Source organism: Sus scrofa, chromosome 15 (genome assembly GCF_000003025.6).
Source record: "Sus scrofa isolate TJ Tabasco breed Duroc chromosome 15, Sscrofa11.1, whole genome shotgun sequence".
Classification (NCBI taxonomy): domain Eukaryota; kingdom Metazoa; phylum Chordata; class Mammalia; order Artiodactyla; family Suidae; genus Sus; species Sus scrofa.
This window is the reverse complement of record NC_010457.5, coordinates 118,328,964-118,353,620: the sequence shown is the minus strand read 5'-3', so window position 1 is coordinate 118,353,620 and position 24,657 is coordinate 118,328,964. Positions and strand designations below refer to the sequence as shown.

The 24,657-nt window shown below is 42.0% G+C and overlaps 2 protein-coding genes across 3 annotated transcripts in view; one reads left to right on the top strand and one right to left on the bottom strand.

Moving 5' to 3' along the window:
* On the bottom strand, positions 908-17,706 carry TMEM169 (transmembrane protein 169). Of its 2 annotated transcripts, XM_021076278.1 has the most exons (4): positions 17,575-17,688; positions 16,829-16,901; positions 6,408-6,803; positions 908-3,475 (listed from the first exon to the last, which is right to left on the bottom strand). In XM_021076278.1, exons 3-4 carry the CDS (start codon positions 6,658-6,660, stop codon positions 2,853-2,855), a joined length of 876 nt encoding a protein of 291 aa, XP_020931937.1. In that variant the 5' UTR covers positions 6,661-6,803; positions 16,829-16,901; positions 17,575-17,688; the 3' UTR covers positions 908-2,852. The 2 variants fall into 2 exon arrangements, with proteins under 2 accessions (XP_020931937.1, XP_005672233.2); XM_005672176.3 differs by lacking the exon at positions 16,829-16,901 and having other exon boundaries at positions 17,575-17,706.
* Positions 17,735-24,657, top strand: part of PECR (peroxisomal trans-2-enoyl-CoA reductase) — a 39,528-nt gene continuing 32,605 nt past the window's right edge. Inside the window, exon 1 of the mRNA XM_021075117.1 lies at positions 17,735-17,986. Coding sequence (XP_020930776.1) covers positions 17,863-17,986 — 124 coding nt within the window. The 5' untranslated portion in view covers positions 17,735-17,862. The remainder of the gene's footprint in view (positions 17,987-24,657) is intronic.

Sequence of the window (24,657 nt, the reverse complement as noted above, 5' to 3'; positions counted from 1 at the left end):
GAGAAAACTGTGTTGGCCATTAATCTTTTGCAACATTATAAAACTTAAGCCCTGGATGGCCATGAATGATACAATAAAACTTTAAAGTCACCTAAAATTAGCTCTTTTAAAGATTCAGAACCTTGTTTTTATTGAAAATCATGGAGAACAGGAGTTTTATTCCCCCTTGGACTTGAACTGAGATGAAGGGTGGTACCTAATATCAATGGACAAAATAGCCTGGAAACTCCACTGTCACCATACTGGATCAGACATGATTTACCCAGCTTAGCATATTATGGCTGCAAAGCGTAATTGGAAAGCATAATCCTCCTTCCTGATATTCTATGAAGATTAGGTAACTGTGAGCTAAGAGAGAATGTTCAAGTATGGTATTTCACTCTCTCATTTCTTCTCTAAAATCCTTTAGGTGTTTGCTGACAGCAAAGATGAGATTGCTTTAGATCTGTTTGGTTAAGTTTTCCTTCCTCTAATCTAGGCTTTTACCTACTTCTATCAGAGCCCTTTTGAAATTAGTTTACAAGCCTACTTCTTCCACTAGGTGGCAAGCCCAACTAGGGGAGAGCCCCATCAACTGGACCTGGCTAGCCCTTACTCCTCACCCTCGTCCCACCCTCCTCCATTATTCCAGTGACACCTTACCCTTGTGCTAATCATGACTATTTTTTGGTCTTGGCCATTGGTTTCCCAGCTTTTCATTGCAACTTCCTAACATAGGCTTAGGTAAACCTGTGATTTGAGGAAACAGTCCACCTAAATGGAATCATCATAAATTGGTGGTACATGGAAAGTCAAAACATAAGGACCCATATTGAGATCATGATACATATATGGAACAAGTCACCAAGCTCACCCTTTTCCTGAAAACTGTAGTGTTCAAAACAATTTTGGAAAAACTCAAAGTGAGCAAATGTTAATCAGACTTTATATTTATTTTGTCTTCATTTCAATTGTTTGTATCTCTGCAAAAGCACCCGAGAGCACCAAGGTTATCTTCAAAACATTGGACAGAGTTTGTTTTTTTCCAAACTAAAAGCAGTTATTTTTAGAAAGGTGGAGTTTTCTCTGAAGGTAGAGTTCAGCACCATACATTAGGCAAATGTCCCTGGCCTTCTGTGGGACAGCATGCCTGACCCATCCAGTTTGATTCACAGCAGTTCTTTCAACAGCTTCTTCCTGAGACATGAACATGGACACCAGCTATTCTTATAAGGACCCAACCTCCAAAATCTGCTTGACTGCTTAGGATTTGACTTTTTTGCAGTGAGAAAGATACCCTCAGGAGTTAAAGACTGTGTTTGCTGCTAAACTCCACAAAGTTCTGAGTGAGTGAAGTTTTGACAAGCCACATAAAGCTAACTCTGTCTTCTTTGTGCTTAGGGCTACTGATCCTGCTTGCAGGGTGCGGGGTGGGGGGTGGGGATCTGACAGAGGCAATCGGTCCCTTCACAGCCTTTCATCTGTTATGTGAGATATTAAATATCACAACCTAGTCCCAACTTCACTTCCAGGAAACAAAATCTTACTGTTATAGGATTAGACTCAACCATTCACTCTTCCTTTCTAAAAAACCTGAAACCACCTGGCATTACAGATATTTAACTGCAACATACATGACTTGCTAATATCTATGTATGGTTTATGCATAGTATATGTAGCTAGTATCTATGTATAAATTCTCTATGAAAGATTTAGGTGTAAATAAATAAATAAATAAATAAATAAAACTATATTTTCAGTTTGGGATAAGAATGCATTTAAATAGTTACTATGAGTCAGAGACTCGTATTTGCCTACCAACATAGCCATTCTTTTCTTGTTTCTTAAACTAGCAGAACCCAACTATTTAGCCCAAAATATAGCTGCCCAGCCAAATGTACATTTCCTAGCCTCTTTTGCTTGGGAGGTCATGTGACCAGGGCCTAGCCAATGAGATATGAGAAGTGTCGAGTGGGACTACTGAGAAGCCTTCTTAGCTTAGAAGGCTGTGCTCTTGTTTGCCCTTTCCTCTCTCTTCCAGAAACTTGGATGTGATGACCAGATGTCGTCAGCAATGGGGTGCTGAGGATCAAGATGATGAGGGTCACATCCTACTAATGGTCAGGGAATAAAAACGCCTGGGACACCAATGACTTCTGCAGGTTCCCTAATAGTCTGCCCCCAGACTTCTTCTACATGGGCAAGAAACAGACTTCCGTCTTGTTTAAACTATGGGCATTCGGATTTTAATTATATTTAACAAGTAAATCAAAGTCTAAGTGATACACATAAATCTTTACATTTTGCTACACTGTAGTAGCCTGGCTTCTTAAATGTTTCACTCCACACCCATCTATTATCCTTTTGGTGGACTTGGTCTCCCCCCAGTTTGCTTAGTTTCCCTGTCACATTTAGTCACATACTCCCTCGGGTTCCAGGCACCAGGAACACCTTCAAGCCCCTGAACTGACAGACAACTGAGCTCCTTGTCCCAGATAAATGGTCATCTTAGGGTAAGGAATGAAGAAGAGTTTATCCATTGGATAGACTATTTGGCATGGACTGCTTTTCTGTTCCCTGTCCTCCTGGAACCACCAAGATGGTGGAACAAATCAGTGTGGGCTAGAATTTTCCAGAACTGTGTGTGTGTGTGTGTGTGTGTGTGTGTGTGTGTGAAACCTGCAGTGAAGCACTGGGACTCCTGGCCTCTCCTTGGCTTCCTAGCAGTTGAATTCCTTCGAGTCAAAAAGAGGATCAACTCCCCAACTTTCTCCAGGTAGGGCAGAAGGAATAGTTTAAAGAAGGAGTAGTCTGGAATCGGAAGATAATATACAAGCTACTGAGACCAGGGAAAGAAATAGGTTGTCGGAAGTTTAGACAGTGGACGTTTCTACCTCCAGGGTGGTGTCCTTGTTGGACAGATTGCCTGAGATGTTGTCAGATTCAAGCAACTCCACAATACTATAGGGAGAACAGTCCTCCAGACCCAGCTTGCTGCACAGCCAGCCACAGAAGCCCTTCTCCATATCCCGGGCAGCTTGCCACCATGCTCCCCAGGACCATGACAGCTGGACCACGGCAGCATAGAGGCCCAGGGAAGAGGCCATGGCCATGATGAGCACTGGATAGAAGAGGATGAGGCAGGGGCAACATGAGATCTTGTGCCAGAAGGTCCTCTCCTCGTTGTACACAAGGAAGATGTTGTACCAGGTGATGGTGCCATAGTAGAAAGAGACCACGAAAGAGAGGATGAAAACCACAGGCAGGCAGACCAGGGTCCAGAGGACCACGTGGGGCCCACGGTCTGCTCCCAGCTGGCAAGCCTTTCTGCCTCCAGGTGCTGTTTCCCTTGACGACGCCTTAGGCTTGGTGAGTTCCTGCAGCTCCTTCTCTGACAACGTGACATGGATGTCTACCATCTGCCCCTTTTTCTTCCCTCGGGTGATGGTCCCAGTTAATGTGACATAGCGGCTGTCCAGGGGCATGTTCCACATACCTGCAGGGCATAAAGAGGTGAAGGTCAAGATCAGAAGAGCAGATGTTTCATTGCAGCATCGTTCCCATAAGACTGGAGCTGACAACAGAGCGTCCATTATTACAGCCCCTGACGTGATGATGGAGTCAGTGGTTCCAGGACCAACCTGATGGGTCTCCCTTGGAGCAGGATCACCGGGATTACTGCTCCCACAGTGAACTCACATCAGGGCCCTGTTAAGATTGGGCCGCAGTTAAACTTATTCCTTATATTCTCTCTCCACTTTTCTGGGCCTCGATCTTGTCACGTCTCTGTAGTATGGAGGGGAGTGAGGAACTGTCCCACAGTGATAGTGACCTTCATGGTGATGTTATTCCTGGTTTACAAGTGCTGTGAAATACTGTTTGTTTGTTGGAGGCTTGCCAGATATGCACGTATACAGGCCATAGTGAATCAAAGAAACTAGATGGCGCTTGAAGAATGACGCCAATCTAGGCTTGCAAAATATATAAGACTTTCCCAGGCCCCTGGGGGAAAGGGAGTGAGACGGGGAATGACATCTTACAAGTGGCTGCCTGAAAGCAAGTTGCCAAAGACTCCAGATGTCCTCCAGGGAAAGCCATTGACATCTTGTTCTCAGGACCAGAACCCTAAGGGAGTTGGAGGAAAGGGTGTAACAGCCTTCAGCATAAACAATATAATCTTTTTCTGGAGGGTTAATCATTTATGGCATCTATGAATACAAAGGGTCTGTGCCTTGCATATCTGTAGCCTTGATCAGTAACATTGTAAATGACACATGTGATTCTGTATGTACAAGGAAGTAGAAAATAGCAAATAAAAATCATGACTTGGCTCAGAGGGTTGCTATTGCCTCTGGAAGGCGGTAGCCCCCTGATCCCCACTCTATTTCTTTGTCTCTTCTTTCTTAAATCTGCAGCACTGCTGACTTTGGGACCTGCGTTGACAAGCAGGTCTCGTCACTGTTTATGAGTATCAGCTACCATGTGTGAAGGTGGTCCCACAGTAGCAGCCCACCCCTCTTCTCTCCTCATTCCTGACTCCATGTTCCCGAGTGAGACGTCCTCACACGCCCGTGGACACCTCACCCTTCATGCCCAAGTTCTGTACACACACCGGCACCACACACACACCACACACAGGTGCATTCCCTAAAACACACCAGCCACCCTTTGGCCTTCCCGAGGGAGAGGTTACAGCTACTGACACAACAAAGTTCATGGGCCTGGGTGCGAAGTGTGGTTTAGAAATGGAGGACAGGGGGGAGGCTTTTGGTTTGCATGTCCCCAGGCCCTGTGGACTCCTGGCCCCCTGGCTGAAAAAGGGACGGAATGATGTCTCAAGAGCCGGGCCCAGGATACTGGCAGGGGGGACCCCGCCTGCCCAGATAGCAGGATAGTACTATTCCCCCCTAACAAATGGTTTGACAGGCTCCCTCATCTCAGCAAAGGACATCACCCCCCATCTTCTCTGCCATTCCTGTCAAAACCCCAGGAGTCATCGTGAACACCCCTCTCCCTTACTCCCTGCCTCTGACCCATTGGCCAGCTCCAGACTGCATTCTGAATCCAGCCTCCCCTTCAGAGCTCTCCCTTCTGCAGTCATGCTGGTCCAAGCTTCTATGTAGTGCCATTGTAGCTGCAGTGACAAGAGTCTCATCAGCTTCTGGTCTTACCCCTATCAGCCGCTCTTTCTAGAGAAGCCAGGGTGACTTTTTGAAAATATAAGTGAGATGATGTTTCTCCTTTGCTTAAAAGTCCCCCATTGACTTCCCCCGCACTTATGACAAATCCCAAACCCTTTACTATGACCTGCAGGGCCCAACATGACCCAGCCCCCGCCTGACTTTCTGACCCCCTCTCACCATCCTCTCCCTAGCTCTCTATGCTCCCTGCACAGAAATATCTTCATTCTAGAGATGTGCCTGTGCTGCACCCTCCCCAGGGTCCTTGCCCTTGCTACCTCAGGCTGTCCTCTAAAGGCTCTGCTCCAGATCTTTTCACCACTGGCTCCTTCTTATTTGTCAAACGTCATTTCCGGCGAGAGGCATCCCCAACCATGCAATCTCTCCCTCTGCTCCTCTTACCATCACTGTGGTCTACTGTCCTTGGAAGGTGTACTACCACCTGAAATTGTCTCTTATTTGCTGACTTGTTCACTGTTTGTCTTCCCCTGATGGGAAGGTAAATTGCACGAGAGCAGGGGCCTTTCTCATCTTGTTCACCATAAACGGATGTCTTAGAGACAATCCATCCACACAAATAGATCTATCTCATCCGTCTATTGCTGCTTAGTGATGCTCAACACAGACACTCCAGTTTCCTTAGCAGCAACAAACATTTCTACACACGCCTCCTTATACACATGGGCATAGATTTCATGAGGTAGATACTGAGAATTTCTAGGATATAAGATGTTGAATTCTGAATATAATAAAAACTGATAAATCTCCCTATAAAGTAGTTAAAGCAGACTCTACTTCCACATTTAGTATATGAAAGTATTATCCACTTTCTCACACTGATATTATGATGTTTTATCCAATGTTTGGCTAGCTACATGAGAAGGAATACTATGACCCATTTTTTGTAATTCACATTTTCCTGATTATTATGAAAGTCAACTATTTTCTTTTCTCTTATATGTATTAAATAATTTGCATAGTCAGCTTGTATTATTAATTTTTGTGTATAAATAAGTCTCTTCCATTACACTAGGACTTCTAACAGGGCGGAGGTCTCTGCCATATCACCTAGAAGAGAACATAATAAATGCTCAAGAAATACTGTCAATTTGTTGAATGAAGACTGCAACACTGCGAGAAGAAATGTATCAGCAAGAAGTGGGTCAGTGAGCAAAGGTCTGTCTTTTGAAGGATCCTCATTCGGATTCCTCCCCACGGATCTAAGCAGTTGGCCCCAGAGAGACTTACCATCATCCGTGGGATAGTCTAGGAAATCGTCTCCCTCCTCCGCTTTAGGCTGGTCTCCACCTTCTAATTCCCCGGGCTCCTCATCTGATTTCTCATTCTCTGACCGGTAGACGATGATAGACTCGGGGCGGGACTCTTTCTTCTTCTTTTTCCTGCGGCCAATTGTGGATTCCCCATCCAGGGCCAGGGCAGCTGCCACGGCCTTCCTCAGAGATCCCTGGTGGGGACTTGGGAGCTCACACTGGCCTTCCATTGGTGCTGGCTATTCCATCCTAGTCCTCAAACCTAGCTATTCCTCTTGAAGAGTCCAGTTTGCTTGAACAAATTCACGATCCACACATCACTGAGCTGCTTCCAGGACAAGGCTATGCAAAGATGTCCCAATGATGAGTTCCACTTGAAAGATAGGAAAGCAAAGTCATCAACAGGGAGTGAATAGAGTGAGATATAGAGGGGTTTGGAAAATGGTCCTCAACCTGACAGAAGCCTTCCCCTCCTTTTATTTCCCATAACACTTTATTTCAGGAGCGCTGTAAAATGTTTTCACAAGAATGAATTGTTGTGTATAAAACTTTGTGTTGCCATATTTTTGTCACTTACACAAACATATATCATGCAAAACCCATCAGCCTAGCTGGCAGATGTCAAGTATAAGGAAGTTGGGTTAGGATGCCTTACAGACAGATGGAAATTAGGGATCATTCTTCCTCTTGCTATAGATGTAGATGCCTATGGCTGGGACCAGCACTCCAGGCTCTGGCTAGAGGTCATACATTATGACTATATACTCAATTGGTGAATGCAACTTTGAGCAAGCCATCCAGCGATGGCACAGCTTCACCAAACATGATTTCTCTGCTCCTCTATAAAGGACAACTGTTTCCTGGCTTCTTTTTGGCTCAAGATACCAGAATTATCGGGATCTGTGCTAACACCATCTGGGAGACCAGTGGAAAAGATGTACACTTTTCACTCTTAACATTTTATCTCCTCTTTTGTTCTCCAGGTAAAGAGAGGTGGGAGAATCTAAGTAACAGCTTTTAAAGAAGAAACTGATTGGCCTGTGTTCTTGGTGCATGGAGCCATTAAAAGGAAAGGAAATGCTTTGAGCACTCTTGCTAAAGTGCCAATGAGCAAGTATCCAATTAGTCATATTTGAGCAGGTGTCTATTCGTATGCTTCTTAAAAAAAAAAAAAAAGCTTTTTATTATGCAAAGTGTCAAGACATATGTAAAGGAGAACTTATTATGGAAAGTGGCAAACCTATATACAAAAGCAAAGGGAATAATTCGAATGAAACTTTCACTCAATTTCAACATAATCAAAATACTCACAGTCAACTTTGTTTCACCTCCTTGTATTATCTAAGCAAGTCTCAGGCATAATTTCATTTCATCTATAACTATTTCAACATGTGCCTCTTACATAAGGACTAGTTAGCTTTTTTGTTTGTTTGTTTTTGTCTTTTCAGGGCCATACCCATGGCACATGGAGGTTTCCAGGCTAGCAGTCTAATCAGAGCTATAGTCACTGGCCTACACCACAGCCACAGCAATGCAGGATCCAAGCTGCATCTGTGATCTATACCACAGCTCATGGCAACACCGGATCCTTAACCCACTGAGAGAGGCCAGGGATAGAACCTGCAACCTCATGGATACTAGTCAGATTTGTTTCTGCTGGATCTTAATAACCTTTGCATCTTAGGCACATAGCCCAGTGACTAAACAAAATGAGGTTGCTCAATTGCCCACAAGCATTTGGCAGATTTTGCTGAGTCTCCACAGCCTGACTTTGCCTTGGGAGTCTTAACAGAATAAGTACTGATTTCTTCACATTCTTACACATGAAACTTGATGGATTATGGATTTCATTTGGCGACTTGTCAAAGAGCACATGATGTTCTAAGAGTGAGACAGAGACGGGATTAAGATGGTGGAGTAGGAGGACTGGAGCTCACCTTCTCTCATAAAAGCAATAAAATTACAACCAACTTCTGAACAACCCTCAACCAAGTAGACTGCAAACTATCAAAAAAGATATCCTACTCCAGAAGACAAAGAGAAGTCCGCATCAAGACAGTAGGAGGGGAAATTACATGATATAAGCAACCCAGTACTATTCAACATAGCTTTGGAAGTCCTAGCCACAGCATTTAGAGAAGAAAAAGAAATAAAAGGAATACAAAGTGGAAAGAAGAAATAAAACTATCACTGTTTACAGATGACGATACTATACCTAGAAAATTCTAGAGATGCTATCAGAAAACTGTTAGAGCTCATCAATGAATTTGGTAAAGTTGAGGGATACAAAATTAATACACAGAAATCAACTGCATATCTATATACTAACAACAAAAGATCAGAAAGAAAAATTAGGGAAACAATCCCATTTACCATCACATTAAAAAAACAAAAAACAAAAAACAAAAAAACCTAGGAATAAACCTCCCTACCTAAAGAGACAAGAGGTCTATAATCTGAAAACTATAAGATGCTGGTGAAAGAAATCAAAGATGACACAAACAGATGGAAAGACATACCATGCTGTTAGATTGGAAGACTTGATATTGTCAAAATGACTACATTACCCAAGGCAATCAATTACCAAGGACATTTTTCACAGAACTAGAACAAATTATTTTAAAGTGTGTTTGGAAGCAGAACAGACCCAGAATAGCCAAAGCCATCCTGAAAAAGAAAAATGGAGCTGGAGGAATCAGGCTCCCTGACTTCAGACTGTACCACAAAGCTACAGTCATCAAAACAGTGTGGTACTGGCACAAATACAAAAATATAGAACAGGATGGAAATCCCAGAATTAAACCCATGCACCTACATCAACTAATTTATGACAAGTGGTTCCCATCGTGGCTCAGTGGAAGTGAATCTGACTAGTATCCATCAGAACACAGGTTTGATCCCTGGCCTCATTCAGCAGGTTAAGGATCTGGCAGCACCATGAGCTGTGTGTGGTGTAGGCTGCAGACCTAGTTGGGTCCTGGGTTGCTGTGGCTGTGGTCTAGGCTGGCGGCTACAGGTCTGATTTGACTCCTAGCCTGAGAACCTCCATATGCCATGGGTACAGCCCTAAACAAAACAAAACAAAACAAAACAAATCTGTGACAAAGGAGGTGAGAATATACAATGAAGAAAAGACAGTCCCTTCAATAAGTGGTGCTGGGAAAACTGGACAGCTACATGTAAAAGAATGAAATTAAAACACTGTCTAACACCATACAGAAAATAAACTCAAAATGGATTAAAGACCTAAATATAAAACCAGATACTATAAAACTCTTAGAAGAAAACATAGGCCAAACACTCTCAGACATAAACCACAGCAATAACTTTTCGGATCCACCCCCTAGAGGAATAACAATAAAAACAAAAATAAACAAATGGGACATAATTAAACTTAAAAGTTTTTGCTCAGCAAAGGAAACCCTAAACAAAACTAAAAGACAACCCACTTGCGAGAAAATATTTGCAAATGAAGCAACTGACAAGGGATTAATCTCCAAAATATATAAACACTTAGAGTAGCTCAATAAAAAAAAAAAAATCCCATCAAAAAATGGGCCGAAGATCTAAACAGACAATTCTCCAAAGAAGACATACAAATGGCCAAAAAACACATGAAAAGATGTTCAACATCACTAATTTTAGAGAAATGCAAATCAAAACCACTATGAGATACCACTTTATACCAGCCAGAATGGCCATCATCAAAAAGTCTACAAAAAATAAATGCTGGAGAGGGTGTGGAGAAAAGGGAACTCTCTTAACATTGTTGGTGGGAACATAAATTGGTGCAACCACTATGGAAAACAGTATGGAGATGCCTCAGAAAACTAAAAACAGAATTACCATTTGATCCAGCAAACCCACTCCTGGGCATCTATCCAGAGAAAACCATGACTCAATAGATACATGTACTCCAATATTCATTGCAGCACAAGAAAAATTAAAAATTAAATTAAATTTTGTAAAAAAGATAGACATAAAACCACCTTAAAGATGTGAAAATTAGTTTCAGAGAAATAAAGTGATTTGTCTGAAGTCAAAAGGAAAAGAGGGGGACAATTCAGGGTACATATGCTTTCTGTGATAAAATTGGCTCTGCTGTCCTCCTTTGACATTACTAAGCTCATCCATGTTAAATAAAGAAGTTAGAGAACTGGCACACAACCGAAGTGAAAAAATGGGCAGAAGACCTAAAAAGACATTTCTCCAAAGAAGACATAGGGATGGCCAGTAGGCACATGAAAAAATGCTCAAATTTTTAGAGAAATGCAAATCAAAACTATAATGAGGTACGACCTCATGCCAGTCAGAGTGGCTATCATTAATAAGTCTACAAATAGCAAATGCTAGAGAGGCTGTGGAGAAAGGGGAACCCTCCTACATTGTTGGTAGGGATGTAATATGATACAGCCACTATGGAGAACAATATGAGGGTTCCTCAGAGCACTAAATACAGAACTACCATATCATCCAGAAATCCCACTGCTGGGCGTATATCCATACAAAGTATAATTTGAGAAAATACATGCATTCCTATAGCCTAGACATGGAAACAACCTCAATGTCCATAGACAGATGAGTGGATTAAGACTGTGTGGTACATATACACAATGGAACACTACTCAGCCATACAAAAGAATGAAATAATGCCATTCGTAGCAATGTGGATGCAACTAGAGATTCTCGCACTAAGTGAAGTAAGTCAGAAAGATAAAGACAAATACTATATAATATCACTTATATGTGAAATCTAAAATATGGCACAAATGAACCTATCTACAAAATTGAATCAGATTCACAGATATGGAGAAAAGACTTGTGGTTGCAAAGGGGGGTGGTAGTGGGATGGACTTGGAGTTTGGGGTTGTTAAGGCAAACTATTACATTTAGCATGGGTAAGCAATGAGGTCTTACTATATAGCCAGTCTCTTGTGCTAGACCATGATGAAAGATAATATAATAAAAGGAATATATATATGTGTGTATGACTGTGTCGCTTTGCTGTACAGCAGAAATTGGCACAACATTGTAAATCAACTGTACTGTAACTTAAAAAATTATTAAGATAGTAAGAAGAAGAAGGAGGGGAGGGGGAGAAGAAGAAGTAGAGGAATAGGAGGTGAAAGATCTGGATTTAAGCCCAACTTGCATAACTTCAAAGCCCAGAATTTTCCAACCAAGATTTAGAAGTCAAGTGCTAGTGGCTGCAGCAGACGGTGATGTTTTTTGTTTGGTTTTTTGCTGCCCCAAACCCATTCCTCTTTCCTTTGGTGACAGAGCGACTCTTTTCTGTGTGGAATACGTAAAAAATGAATAAAATGAAACCTCAATTAAACAGAGTTGGGAGACCAGAAGGGGAAGCTCCCACGTCCTGTGATGATCGCAGAGCCAACAGGAAGAAGGAAAACTCCTCTTCTCTTCCAGCAAGGACTCAGCCAATGAAAAGCCATGGCCTCTTTGTTTCCTACAGCCCTCCCAACTTCCTTTTCCCTCTATAAAAATGTTCTCCTTCCCTTGCAATTTGTGGACTTGTATGTGGCTACCCATGGTTGCAGACCCTGAATTGCAATTATCTGTTGATCCTGAATAAACCGACTTTGCTAGAGAAGTATCTACCAGTCTATTGATTTCAGGTCAATGAATACAACCTCGAAAGTCACCAATGTGACCACAGAGAGCATTTCATAATTTTTTTTTTTTTTTTTGGTCTTTTTAGGACTGAAGCCAAGGCTTATGGTAGCTCCCAGGCTGGGGGTCAAATCAGAGCTATAGCCGCTGGCGTAGGCCACAGTCACAGCAATGCCACATCCAAGCTGCGTCTGCGACCTATGCCATAGCTCATGACAACACCAGATCCTTTAACCCACTGAGCAGGGCCAGGGATCAAACCCACTGAGTGAGGTTCACGACCCCTGAGCCACACAGGAACTCCCATTTCACGATTCTTACTTTCCTTGTCTGTATCAGAGCCTTTGATTCTTCTTATTTCCAAGTCTTTCTTGGACCTCCACTCACCTTTTTTAACTTTCTAACCTCATTTTCTTGCTACTTCTCAAATCCCCCTTCTGCCTCTTTTACTCCTTCCTCTGACCCACAATTTCCAGTGCTTTTGAGAATTCTCAATCTACCGTCCTCCACTCTCAACAGTGCATTCTCTTCCTCCTGTTGAAATAACCAGCCTTCCTGCTTACAGCTATAGGATGCCTCTATGCTAAGAACACCCAAACCCAGATGTCAAGAGTTAACAGATCTGGAGTTCCCGTCGTGGCTCAGCAGGTTAAGAACCCGACTAGAATCCATGAGGATGCAGGTTTGATCCCTGGCCTCGCTCAATGGGTTAAGGATTTGGCATTGCCCATAAGCTGTGGTGTAGGTCGCAGGTATGGCTCGGATCCCGCATTGCTGTGGCTGTAGCGTAGGCCTGTGGTTGCAGCTCCAATTTGATCCCTAGCCCAGGAACTTCTATATGCCACAGGTGTGGTCCTAAAAAGAAAAAAAAAAAAAGAGTTAATAGATCGTCCAGGGGTATTTCAACAGCCTAGTGGGTATTTTCCAATTAAATATCATCATTTTTGGCTAAGCAAGTTCAGATCAAACTCATTATCTTTATTTCCAGCAGACTTAACTTTTTAGTGTTACCAAGAGGATATGAGAAGGAAGAAGGGAAAGGACGAAAGGATGGAGAAGGAAATCCACATTTACAAGTGCCTATTGTCATTAAAGACAACATTCACTCATTGTATGATTTGTTAGCTTCTGTGTTAGTTGCTTATACAAGCACTACCACCATTTAGTTACACATTAAATAAACATTTTTTGAACAAATACTGTGGGTTGGGTACTGCGAAATTGCTCTAGGCATAACTATCTTATGAAACAAATACAATTTTGTAATGAGGACATGAGAGTAAAATTTACTGGATGTTTACTATATGCCAAGTGCTGTCCTAAGTACCTTACAGTAATCATTGTTTAATCCTCACATATCAAACTAATGAAGGAGGTACGATATTATCTCCATTTAGAGGAATATGTTGCTCAAGGTTACATAATGATGGGGCTATGAATGACCCGCAAGTTTGTTCATTTCAGCGCCCATGTTTTATTCACTGTGCCATGCTGCCTGCCAACAGTTACCCCCGATTTTATACTTAAACCTCTAGAGTAGTTCTTGATAAAACCATTTCCTATATTGGGGATTGATTCCTATGTCCCTGATACTAATCGGTCTCTAAATCCTTCTAGTCATTCCTATGCAATCTCTTGTTAATCTGTTCATCTGAATTTCTATTGCTCCATATGCCAGAGTATAGCCCCACACTACTTCCTTCAAACTGGGTTCTCTGTCTTCCATTGCAGAGCTCTTCCTTTAGCATTTTCTTTTTTTCTTCTTAGGGCCAAACCTGTGGCATATGGAAGTTCCCAGGCTAGGGGTCGAATTGGAGCCACATCTGAGACCTACACCACAGGTCATGGTGATGCTAGTTCCTTAACTCACTGAGCAAGCCCAGGGATCGAACCCGTATCCTCATGGATACTAGCTGGGTTCTTAACCTGCTGCACCACAATGGGAACTCCCTCCTCTACTATTTTATTTTATTTATTTATTTTTGATTTTAGGTCCGCACCTGCAGCAGAGAGAGAGAGTCCAGAGAGCTCTCTTGCTCTTTCTGCCATGTGAGGACACAGGAAGAAGATAGCCATCTATGAACCAGGAAGCAGGACCTCTCCAGATACTGGATCACCTGTCTAAGGTGACCAAACTCTCCCAATAGCATCCTGGTTTACCAACACCAGATGTACTAAGCCAGCCAGGGAATAAAATTTTCCAGCTGAAAATCACCATTAGCCCCTCTCAGGGAGAGTCTCACCACCGTAAAGACGGAAGCGAATCTGATTCATACTGGTGTCAGTGATTGTAATGATGATGGAACAGCAACTTAGAACTTGAAGCCTCAGGAGAGTTGCTCTGATTGGCTGTGAGCACAGTCAGGCTGCAGCCTGTTTCTTCATGGTCCTGTAAGCAACATTCCTCTTGTTTCCTGGTCCTGAGAGGCTCGCACACTGAGGCAGGTTCATCATCTGGGGAGCATCTGACTGTCTTCAGAGGAAATAGTTCCGATGGTGAAGGTAGCTGGCTCTATGGAGCTTAAGCACATTTTTATTGTACGAGCTGCAAGAGCTATCTAAGATCCAGCCTTTACTTTCTGCTCTTTTGTTTGCTTATTGCCCTACCTCTCGTGGCACACAAAGTCCTTCCATCCCCAACTCCTAACTATGTACCTCCTAGAACATAAACTCTACCAAGGCAGGGACACCTAACTGTTTTGTCCACTGTACTGTATTCCCCGTGCCTAGAACAGTAGCTGACACATGACAGGTGCTCAATAAATATTTACTGCCTATTGTGAACTGGTGAAGAATCTCACTTATATAAGGTGGCTCAGGACTGCTTTTCCTTCAAGACAAGGCAGGGCAAGATGTCTCACGGCTATGCCTTTGGCACCAAAATCCTGTGAGTCTCAGTGGTGAGAATCCCACAGGCTGCTGTCAGTCTGAACCAGCAGCTGCTTTGTGAAGGGAGAGGGATGATTACAAGGCAGATGCGGTGAGGGAGGGGTGGAAAGATGGGTGAGCAGCAAGGGGGTCTCAGAAGATGAAGGGAGGGAGTGCTAAAAGGCTATGACAGAGTGGGAGTGTGGAAGGATCACAGCCATGACAAGGCCCTTTTCCCTAAGGCAAAGGGGGCAGTGATGCAGAATACAAGGTAGCTTTTGATCTGGCAGGAAGAGCAGTCATTGTGACATGGAGCGGATACCCTGAGAAGAGAGGGCTCAACCAGGAGCCAGAGTTAAAATCTGGAAACAAGGAGCCTCCAAGAGGCAGAACTATTGCTGTGCCCCCAGGCCTCTGGGGGTTAGCAGACATTCAAACCCTGACTAGGGTCACAGGCAGAGGCAGAGAGGACAGGCCTTTTTATTTTTAACAACAGATATCTCGCAGAGACTCTCTATCTCCTTCATCACAGGCTCTCTTTGTGAAAAAGAGCTTTCTGACTGCTCATAGGGCAACCTCCTTGAGACTGAAGAATGGCTCCTTGTCATCCTCAGGAAGCAAAACTGGCTTGAAACTTTTCAGTGGAATCACTCTGAGGACACTCAGCCTTCATATATTACAGTACAGCCAGGCCCATATTGACCCACCCTGGCAGAGCTCCATGAACTCACAAGTCCAGATCAGATCATAAAGCACACCTAACTTATCTTCAATTGGAAAAATGTAAATTGTTCCTTCCTTCCAAGAAAGAAAGCCTAGAATTTTCTGGAATAAGAAACCTCCCAGTATTAAGTCAGTATTTCTCCTCCTGTTTTAAAAAAAAATACTTTGTCATTAGGATCAAATTAGCTGGAATTACATTCTTTTTGCACCAACACTTTGAACTTTTCTATTTACATTTACATCTTTTCTGATGGTATAATTTTGGGGGGGTAATCACATAAAGAGGTTCCCAGGGATTGAATTGGAGCTACAGCTGCTGGGCTACACCACAGGCATAGCAACACAGGATCCGAGCAGCGTCTGTGATCTACACCCCAGCTCATAGCAATGCTGGATCCTTAACCCATTGAGTGAGGCCAGGGATTGAACCCACAACCTCATGGTCACTAGTCAGATTCGTGAACCACTGAGCCATGAAGGGAACTCCTGATGGTATAATTTTTTTAAAAAAATTGGTCATAACTAAATAACTAACATCAGTAGTAGGAATGATTCCTTAATAAACTATCCAGCCAACGGGAAGCAGAAGACATAGCTTCCCTTCTTGAAAGGAGTGTAGACTGGAATCGGTCAGCAATAAAGAGGGAGGGTTAATTGTTTTTCAAAGGAGGTCAGATCAGAGGAGGGTGGGGGATGGAGGAACTGAGAGGAAGTGATATCTAATTCCACTCTAAAGGAGACTCATTTCCAATTCACTCTATGATAACTAGGTGGTGAACCCAACAAAAGAATGATGGCATCTGCTAGCTTTTTAGCTTTTTTTTTTTAAAGGGCCGCATCTGCAGCATATGGAGGTTCCCAGGCTGGGGGTGGAATCAGCCCACAGCTACAGCAAGAGAGAGCCAAGCTGCTTCTGCAATCTACATAATAGCTCACTGCAATAACAGATCCTTAACCCACTGAGCAAGGCCAAGGATCAAATCCTCATAGATCCTAGTTGGGTTCATTTCAGCTGAGCTACAACAGGGACTCCGTTTGTTTGCTTTTACATTATTTTAATACCTTGCAGGGGAAATGCAATACTCTAACAGTAGATTTAGAAATGGTATCCTGCCTGGATGGTTAAGACACTTGACACATTCCCTAGATCTGCCAAGTTCTCAGGCAAAAGCTCACCTGGTCGGTCCAGGTATAATTCCTCTCTGGTGGATTGCCAGTACGAAGCGAGATGAATTTGAGCAATAAATCACTGTAAATGGGCGCCAAAATACACATGAGAAATTTCCCCCGTCTTCAAGAGGCTCACTCCCCTGCATAAGGAATGAACTAGAAGGGAGGATATCAAACACCCACCTACAGATGTGTTCCTGCAGGAAGCATACACCCTTTAAGGAAAGATCCTCTTTTGGACTCATCAATTTGTGCAGTCCAACTGAAATGGAGCAAATCTCCAATCTGATAAAAGTTGCTTCTTCCCTTTATTCCTGGGTGAGGGGAAGGAGACGAGGTGGAGGTGGGCTCGAATTTTCTTTTAAAATCATTTATTATCTCGGTTCTCTGGATAACTGCAACTGTATTTCCCCCTCCCCCTGCTCATTCCCATCCCTTCCGGAGGATGAAGCTAGATTTCCTCCCCCTTAGCTGAGGCTGCTCCTTTTTTCCCCTTCTAGCCGCACACAGCAGCTGGAACCAGAGCATCATCGCTCGACATCCAATGCGGGAGGGCGCAGCAAGGCCCCCGAGCTGCAGCCTCTTTTCTCGGATGCACTAGAGATTTAATTTTAATTAATGGTGAGAGCCATAGCACAGAGGATTGAATTTTTCAAAATAGAATACACTCTCGCTTTTTATCTTCTTTCCTTCCCCGGTCCCCCAATAGCATCAAAATCAAATACGCAAACACACGGAACAAGGAGTCTCACCTACACGTCCACGGGACAGAGGCTGGCATTGGGTGCCGAAGGTCAGGACACCGCCGGGGGCAGTGTTCCTGAGCAGAGAAGACAGAGAGAACCGCGCGCGGGGCGGGGCGGGGCGTCCGGGTGTCGGGAGAGGGTGGGGGGGAGGCGGAGGGAGGACTTGAGAGCCGGGAGGGGCGGAGTCCTGGAGGTCACGTGGGTTTGTGGCCTCAGCCCTATCCACTTTTTAAGCGGCGGCGATCCTGTGAGCTAAGCTAGCATTTGCTTGGGTTACGCTAACGGTTCGCAGCCATGAGCTTTGGGGTCAAGGGCAAAAGCTTCCTGGCAGCAGGCTGTCTACAGCACCAAGTGGCCGTCGTCACTGGCGGAGGCACAGGCATAGGAAAGGCCATCACCAGTGAGCTCCTGCATCTGGGTGTGTGAGCTGGGCCCTGGACTACGGTACCCAGAGAGGGGGGTGGGTCGGCGGGATCCTGTGAGACTGGGGTAACCTGGGGTCGGAGGCTTAGGGGAGCATGAGGTTGCAAAGCAAAAAAGTATCGGTATGGGTGAAATTAAAACCGCGAGGGATAGAGGAGAGAGAACTCTTCCAAAAAAGTTGTGGAGAAGCGTTGAATGATTAACCACCATTTGTAAACTAAAGGGAAAGTTTGGAGCCAAAGGTATTGTGCCGGAGTTGGGAATTAAGGAAACTTGTGGAAACTTGCTATGGAATTCATTATGAATGTGTATGTAAACTTAATTCATTCTAAAAAAATGTTTTTTAAGTAAACAATTCATTCTGTTTATTGCCTGATGAATGATTAGGAAACATTGGGAGACTTCATTTAATGGAAAAGGTTGTAACATATCGAGAGGCTCCTATCATATCATCTTTAATCTCTGGTGATATTTACCTTAACATGGGTGAAGACAGGAGTTTGTAAGCACATAAAAAAGGAAGGAAACCGCAAAGGGGGAAACAGGTAAATTTACCTATACGAAGATGTAAATCCTCATTGAATTAAAAACGTAAAGTTTAAAAGCACATGAAGATAAACATTTCCAATATACAACAAATGTATTATATAAAAGAGATCTCACAAAAAAATAAGGAAAGTATCTAACACACTGATAGAAAAATAGGCCTATGATATGGGTCAAGTCTTTCAAATAAAGAGATAAAAATAGACAGTGGGAAACTAGTCTAAAATTGACTATGGGGAAATAGTCAACTTTTGGGACAATGAAATGTAAAATCTAACAGTAAAAAGGTGCCATTATTTTCCCAACAGAATTGTAAAACTTGGAGAAAATGAAAGTGTTGATGAGGAAGTGAGAAGTCAGGCCAGAATGTAAATCACAAGCTTTCTAGAGGTCACTTTGGGGGAAAACATCCAAAAGTTAACAGTATTCACGCTGTATGACCTAGTAATTCCTCTCTCAGGACTTTGCTCTTAGTAAATGGTGAGGCAAGCACAAATATGTGTTGACTAGTGAAACATTACAAATGCAATGATTAAATCAGTACAAGGAAATATGCTGCTATTTAAACATCTTGCAATGGAAGACTTTATGTTGTCAAGTGCACACCATGTAAAAAAGCAGAATTCTAAGCAAAAGATGACATTACAATTTAATCATTAATGAAAAACATATATGCAGAAAAGACTGGAAAGACATTTAATATTAACGGCAACTACTTTTTCTGAAAATGATTTGAATTATAAGTGGTTAAATTGTCCTCATTTTTCAGATTTTTAAAATGAACATGTAAATTGTCTTTGCTTGCCATTGTATTTTTTTTTTTCTCTTGTTAAATTGGTCTTTATTTCCCAAACCTCTTAGTTTTCTTTCTTAAAGTTTGCTTAACACTATGAAAATTCACAGATCTCAGGTAGTGGTTTAGTTTTTCCTTTCATTTTTTTCCCCCTAGTTTCAAAAGGATTGCTTCCTGAGCAAAGAAACAATACTCTGGTTGTCTCCTAAACCAGGTATTTTAAAGTAATTGGGGAAACTAGAAATGGGTCACAAGATAAATTTTTCTATCTATTAAAGTTTTTGAATAAGAAGTTAAAGTCACAGAACGCAGGATGCTTCTTGACACATCAATATGAGGTGTATAAGCAAAACATACTAGAGCAAGAAATCAATATCACTACAAATGGTATATTATGGTATCGATATTTTGAATCAGTCTCTATCTCCTTTTATTAAATTTTTATTTTTTTTACAGAATAAAATACATACATTTAAACACAATTACATTCACACAGATTATTATATCATAGATCTTAAGAGACAGATTGACTCCCTCTGGAGAAGTGGAATGGAAAATATGCTGAGACAAATAGATTTATTCTAGACTCTATTCCATTTTGTATGGCTTTCATCCTTACTATTTAGTATTATCTATTACATTTCAATTTTTCTTTAACAATTAGCATTATATTAAAATTGTTATGCAACTAAAATTTATAAAGAAGAAAGCCTTATATACCATTAAATATTTTATATAGCATAATAAAAAAATAACTGGTAAGAATAACAAAAATAATACACCCTCTGAAAATAAGTAAAATATAAAATGCATAAATTGGTTAAAAAACAGTGTAACTATATAAATATGTCCTCACAATTTGTTGCATCTTATTGATTCTTCAATATAGGCATTATACCATTCTAGGTGATGTGATAAGACATTATAGACCTTACATTGCACCATGGAGAGAAATGGTTATTAATGATACAATTGTAGAACTCTATTATTTAAATGTAAAGTTGCATTATTTAATTATAATTATCATAAGTTCTTAGATGGAGAGGAAATCAGAATCAGTCTAAGGAGATTCCAGCACTCCAGGAATGATGTCGAATGACCCCCTTTATGGTGGATTGTGCACTTATTTACTATGAGCTATATTTCTTCTCCAGAGATTCCTTGTTTATGTATCAATTGTAGATTTTTGGTTTGCAGTTATTCTGAAGTTTTGATGTAAGAGTCTATATGTATATGAGATTGTTTTAAGTTGTTGTTCTCTTAATTGCAAGTACATCTCCAGTGTCCTGCATTTGTACCCACCTCTTCTCATGATTTCTGATTTTGGTGGTATAATCATGCATGGATGATTTCGTATCTTTACTGTATATATACCTTTACTGGTGAGCCTTGTCATTTGTGGCATTTTTGTTTCCTGTTGCTGTCTTTTCTTTTCTGCCTAGAGAAGTTCCTTTAGTATTTGTCGTAAGGGTGGTTTAGGGTTGCTGAATTCTCTCAACTTTTGCTTATCTGTGAAGGTTTTGCTTTCTCCTTCAAATCTGAATGAGAGCCTTGCTGGGTAAAGTAACCTTGGTTGGAGGTTTTTTCCTTTCATCACGTTAAGTATATCATGCCACTCCCTTCTGGCCTGCAGTTTCTGCTAAAAAATCTGCTGATAACCTTATTGGGGTTCCCTTGTATGTTACTTGTTTCTTTTCCCTAGCTGCTTTCAAGATTTTCTCTGTCTTTAATTTTGGTTAGTTTGATTAATATGTGTCTCGGTGTATTTCTCCTTGGGTTTATTTTATGTGGTACTCGCTGTGCTTCCTGGATTTGAGTGAGTGGTTCCTTTCCCATGTGAGGGAAGTTTTTGGCTATTATCTCTTGGAATATTTTTTCTGTCCCCTTCTCTCTCTCTTCTCCTTCTGGTACCCTTATAATACGGATGTTGGTGTGTTTAATGTTGTCCCAGAGTTCTCTGAGACTCTCTTCGATTGTTTTCAATCTTTTTTCTCTTTTCTGTTCTGCATCTGTAATTTCCACTAATCTGTCCTCCACCTCACTTATTCGTTCTTCTGCCTCCTGTATTCTGCTGTTAGCTGCTTCTAATGAGTTTTTTATTTCAGTTATTGTATTTTGCATCACTTGTTTAAATTTTATATCTTGTATCTCTTTGGTCAGTGTTTCCTGTAAGTTATCCATCTTTGCCTCCAGTTTATTTCCAATGTTTTGCATCATCTTCAGCATCAACAATCTAAATTCTTTTTCCTGGAGGCTAAGAATCTCATCACTTAACTGATTTTCTGGGGTTTTTCCTTTCTCCCTCATCTGAGTTATGGTTCTCTGTCTTTTCATTTTTACAGGTTTTTATTGTGGTGATCTTTTTACAGATAATAGAGTTGTAGCCTCTCGTACTTCTGGTGTCTGCCCCCCTTGTGGCTGAAGTCATTATGGGGGCTTGCTGTAGGCTTCCTGATGGGAGGGGCTGATGCCTGCCCACCAGTAGGTGGAACTGATTCTAATCCCTCTGGTGGGTGGGGCTTCACAGAAGATTTGTCAGATCCTGGCTCAACCTTCCAATGTACTTTAAAAAAAATGTAATGTTGTATTGGAAATGAAACCAGACATGGCCTCGTAGGGCTCCTGGGCGCAAGAACCTGTGTCCCCAATTTCTTGTTCTTAGGAAATGGGCCTCGTTCAGACACCATGACCTTCCCTGAGTTCCTAGGGACAGGTTCAGACGGTTGCTGATCAGGGAAGGGAGGAACAGTCAAGCAACAATAGTACAGCCTTGGGGCAGGGTCCTGGTTCCCTCTCAAGGGATACACATAATAACATAGGCAGCTTATACACCTAAGAGAAAAGTTATATTCCTTATGCTTCTTTTAGAAATGAATACTTTATTTATTTATTTATTTTTTTTTTATTGTCTTTTTACCTTTTCTAGGGCTGCTCCCGTAGCATATGGAGGTTCCCAGGCTAGGGGTTGAATCGGAGCTGTAGCCACCGGCCTACCCCAGAGCCATAGCAGCATGGGATCCGAGCCACGTCTGTAACCTACACCACAGCTCAAGGCAATGCCGAATCCTTAACCCACTGAGCAAGGGCAGGGATCGAACCCGAAACCTCATGGTTCCTAGTCAGATTCATTAACCACTGTGCCACGAAGGGAACTCCTATTTTTGTCTATTCTAGGGCCACACCTGAGGCATATGAAAGTGCCCATGCTAGGTGTCTAATCCGAGCTGTAGCCACCGGCCTACACCACAGCCACAGCAGAGCCAGATGCTAGCCACGTCTGTGACCTACACCACAGCTTATGGCAACCGGATCCTTAACCCACTGAGCAAGACCAGGGATCAAACCCAAAACCTCATGGTTCCCAGCCGGATTCGTTAACCACTGAGCCACAAGGGGAACTCCAGAAGTGAATACTTTAAAATGGAACAGCCTAGAGTCCTTCCTCGTCCTTCTTCCTGAATTAATGGACCCCAAACATAATCACCCATAAACTAAAGATTAGGTACCCCGAGCACAGTTGCCTGTGAGTTAAAGATTATTAGCACATGATGTTTTTCAGGGACTTTCTTAGTTTGTTCTAATCTCTGATCAATATGCCCTTTTCACAAGTACTGTTATTCTAGGCAATAACCCAGAAGACCACCGTCATGATCACACTAAGATCTCCTGACTCCAGCTTTGATGACTAAGATTCCCCCAAAGAAAGAAGAATGCATGTTTGTCCCAATCCTAATTCCTATTGGAAAACCTGTTTTTCTTTTAACTATAAAACTTCCTGAAATTCTTCTGGGGGGCACAGTCTTTAAAGCATTAGCCTGCAGTGATGCTCCTTTGCCTGGCAAAGCAATAAAGCTTTTTTTTTTTTTTTTTACTCCTTCACCCAAAACTCTGTCTCTGCCTTTCAGTTTGGCACCAAGCAGACAGAGGGCCAAATTCCGGCAACAGAAATGCATTTCCTTCAGTGAAGGAATATACAAACAAGTCTTACTCTGACTTAGTTTTATTTTTTTATGCCAGAATTAATGGCTGTTTCCTGAAAATTGTTATAGAAACCCAAGCGGGCAAAAGAAACGAAAAAGAAAGAGAGCCAGTTCTATTTCCAGTGAGAAGGCTACTCTTTTTTTGGCATGAAGTTGACTTTTGAGGCATACTTTTTAAAGTGGTGACTATTGTGTTGCCTTTCACATCAAACGATTTTGACTGTCCCTTTTCTGAGAGGGTGCAGAAAGCCCTAGCTCACGAGAGGGTAGGATGTAGCAAACGGGATTGGAATCCTCTTCATCTATTTGACAGCTGCCATTAGGCAAAGGGAGTCATAATTCCTTCGAAAAATAGTGAACCTGAGACCATTCACACTGAATTCAGGCCAGATCCTTGTCTCTGACCTCAAGTTAGCCGTTCTTTTTTGTGACAGTGGATAAGATGAAAATAGCCATAAAAAAGAAAGACATAATGCCATTTGCAGCAATATGGATGGAACTAGAGACTGTCATACTGAGTGAAATAAGTCAGAAAGAGAAAGACAAATACCATATGATGTCACTTATAACTGGAGTCTAATATACAGCACAAATGAATGTTTCCACAGAAAAGAAAATCACAGACTTGGAGAGTAGACTTGTGGCTGCCGGAGTGGGGCGAGGCAGGGGGTGTGGGAGGGATCAGGAGCTTGGCGTCAAACTATTGCTCTTGGAATGGATTTACAATGAGATCCTGCTGTGTGGCATTGAGAACAATGTCTAGATACTTCCATAGCAACACAACAACACGAGGAAAAAATATGCTTCTTTTAGAAATGAATACTTTATTTATTTATTTATTTATTTATTTATTTATTTATTTATTGTCTTTTTACCTTTTCTAGGGCTGCTCCTGTGGTATATTTGTGTGTAACTTGGTCCCCATGCTGTACAGTGGAAAAAAAAAAAAAGATGAAAGTAGGAACTGCAAGTTGAAATTGTGAGGCAACATGGCACTTTTTCTTGCTCTGGTGACTAGGTTCCACCCAACCCTGGGGACCTAGAAGGGGCTTAATAAATGCAGCCTCTGAGTTGAAGATCGTAAGGAACCAGTAAGCCCAAGCAGGGAAGCAATGTGCTTAGCTACAAATGCCTCAGATATAAAAATAATTCACTATTTGCTGGTTCCTTCTACACCTTGTTCTAAAGAAGTTTATCAAGCCTTTTGAATTTTTCTAGCAACTCATTAAACCACCAAAAAAAAAAAAAAATCCATCTAAATCATTTAACATAAGGGTGAGGAGAAGGAAAAAAGGAAAAAGATAAAAGGAAATTTTATCTAATAATTTTCTAGTTTATGATAAATTG